General features: G+C 49.1%; 1 protein-coding gene across 1 annotated transcript in view; it reads left to right on the top strand.

Moving 5' to 3' along the window:
• The window catches only part of sdr42e2 (short chain dehydrogenase/reductase family 42E, member 2), a gene marked incomplete at both ends in the record, with an annotated part of 25,661 nt that overhangs the window by 15,710 nt on the left and 7,451 nt on the right, over positions 1-2,500 (top strand). The window contains 2 exons of the mRNA XM_080523593.1: positions 809-891; positions 1,900-2,037. Of these exons, the coding sequence (XP_080379719.1) occupies positions 809-891; positions 1,900-2,037 (221 nt within the window). The remainder of the gene's footprint in view (positions 1-808; positions 892-1,899; positions 2,038-2,500) is intronic.

Below are 2,500 nucleotides of genomic sequence, written 5' to 3'. Positions count from 1 at the left end.
ACACACAAGCATGCACGCACGCACGCACACACACACAGACACACACTCACGCACACACAGACACAGACACACACACACACACGCACACGCAGACACACACACACACAGACACACACACAGTGAATAGGAATTATCTTACCGCATTGTGCACTGAGCGCATGTGCCCACCCACACACACACACACACACACACACACACACACACACACACACACACACACACACACACACAGTGAATAAGTTAATGTGCAAAGTCTCCACTTTGTTGTTGGATCAACAGGTGCGAAGGCTTCCTCCCCTCCTCAGGTGGAACCTCCTCAGCCCCTATCAATGACCACTTTCAATCAGGCTTAGAGCTCAGGGCCGTGTCATCATATACGCTACTCTACAATTCACGCATTCACGTATTCAGGGAAGATGTGGTTATGCCATGTTAATGTAATACCCTGTCCACGGCTGGCAGAGCTGGTGACACAGAGGCACGTCCACTATCAACTACTTCTACTGTTCTAACCACTCTGACAAAACTGTCTCTTTCATCCTGAACTGGGATAGATTCCTTCCTGTGAATCCTTAGACCTAAGTTCCTGTCTGTGCATCCTCAAACCTAACTTCCTGTCTGTGAATCCTCAAACCTAACTTCCATTATAATAATAATAATAATACATTTTATTTGATTGGCGCCTTTCTGGACACCCAAGGTCACCTTACATTAATAAAAGTACAATTAAAATCAAGGATATAAAAAAGACATGCAACAAGACATAAAAATGAACAGGGGGTGATTGTGTTGTTCCCATCTCTGCCAGGAGGGGGCGTGTTGCGGACCTGCGTCCTGCGGCCCTCGGGCATCTACGGCCCCGAGGAGAGGCGCCACCTACACAGGGTCATGGTGAGTGGTTGCCCGGTTACCATGGAAACAGACGTTTGGAATGTGTTTGAAATAACGTCAGTTGATGACAGTTTGTCTTTGAAAAAAAACCGCTGAGAAACGTTTCATGCGAACATTTCCTTTGAAAATCGCGAAAACAAAAATTCAATAGTGATTCAACCTCGCCACACGACGTTGATTCACCCGTGAATAAACGTTAAAATGCCGGCTGGGAAGGTTCCTGGTTGGATTCTGACCCTGGACATACAGCCTCTCGCCATGTCATCCCTCCCCTCCCTCACCTGTCCGCCTTTACCGATCTCTCCTGCTTCTATCCCAATAAAAAGCAGAAATGCCCTTAAAAAAACATATTAGATCAAAGAAACGGGCCTAGTAGAGCAGACAGAGTTCCACATCCCAAGTGCCTTCTCAAGGTCCATCCAAGATGGCGGCGCTGACATATGACAGCCCAGCGCTGGAACTTTTATTTGGCAGCGTGTGTGCCTGGCCGGGTGTACGGTACATTATTAATGTCCTGTCAGGGTGTCCTGTTTCACCTCTTCTTTTTGGCCGGGGAACGGGGGAGAGGCAAGGAAAGGGACCGTGTGGAGGGTGATGAAGGGCTCCGGCTGGGCTGGCTAGCCTGCCTATGGGTTTACTCAGGTGGACACGCTGCCAAGAAGCTCTCCTTAGACGGACACCTGCATCTCGCTTAACTCACTCAGATAAGACACTAGATAAGCACATAACCAAACAGGCTCACTTACAGTACATAAACACACACTAACACACACACACACAAATACACTCCTAATTTCACAGCTCTCAAAGTTATATAATATATGACATTTAGTGATACTTTTGAGGAGTCTAGTGTGACATGTTTGCACTCAGACCTCACACACATACACACACCCCCCCCCCCCGCCCACACACACACACACACACACACACACACACACACACACACACACACACACTTGCACCACTGACCGTGGGCTATCCTGTGAACCCTCTCTGTCCCTCCAGGTGAACGTGGAGCGTCGGTTGTTCAGCTTTAGCTTCGGGAACCCCCGGGCCAGGATGAACTGGGTCCACGTGGACAACCTGGTGCTGGCCCACACCCTGGCCGCCGAAGGCCTCAGTCCTACCAGGGAGTGTGTGGCTGTGAGTATACACTAGTGTTGAAGGCCTCAGTCCTACCAGGGAGTGTGTAGCTGTGAGTATACACTAGTGTTGAAGGCCTCAGTCCTACCAGGGAGTGTGTAGCTGTGAGTATACACTAGTGTTGAAGGCCTCAGTCCTACCAGGGAGTGTGTGGCTGTGAGTATACACTAGTGTTGAAGGCCTCAGTCCTACCAGGGAGTGTGTGGCTGTGAGTATACACTAGTGTTGAAGGCCTCTGTGTAGCTGTGAGTATACACTAGTGTTGAAGGCCTCGTCATACACAAAGTGGCCATTTGGCACTTATGTCCTGCCCAGTAAACAAAGAGTCCAAAAGACGTCCTCATGGAAGCCGGCATGTGGGTTCAGATGACGTCTTTCTAGGACGTCCAGATGACTTCTTTCTAGGATGTCCAGATGACGTCTTTAGGATGTCTTATGGACTACAGAATCGTCTTCTGAACCC

The sequence above is a fragment of the Nansenia antarctica genome, assembly GCF_963989245.1.
Source record: "Nansenia antarctica genome assembly, chromosome: 2".
Lineage (NCBI taxonomy): Eukaryota > Metazoa > Chordata > Actinopteri > Argentiniformes > Microstomatidae > Nansenia > Nansenia antarctica.
Note: the sequence above shows the minus strand (reverse complement) of the source record. Positions and strands in the feature narration are given on the sequence as shown.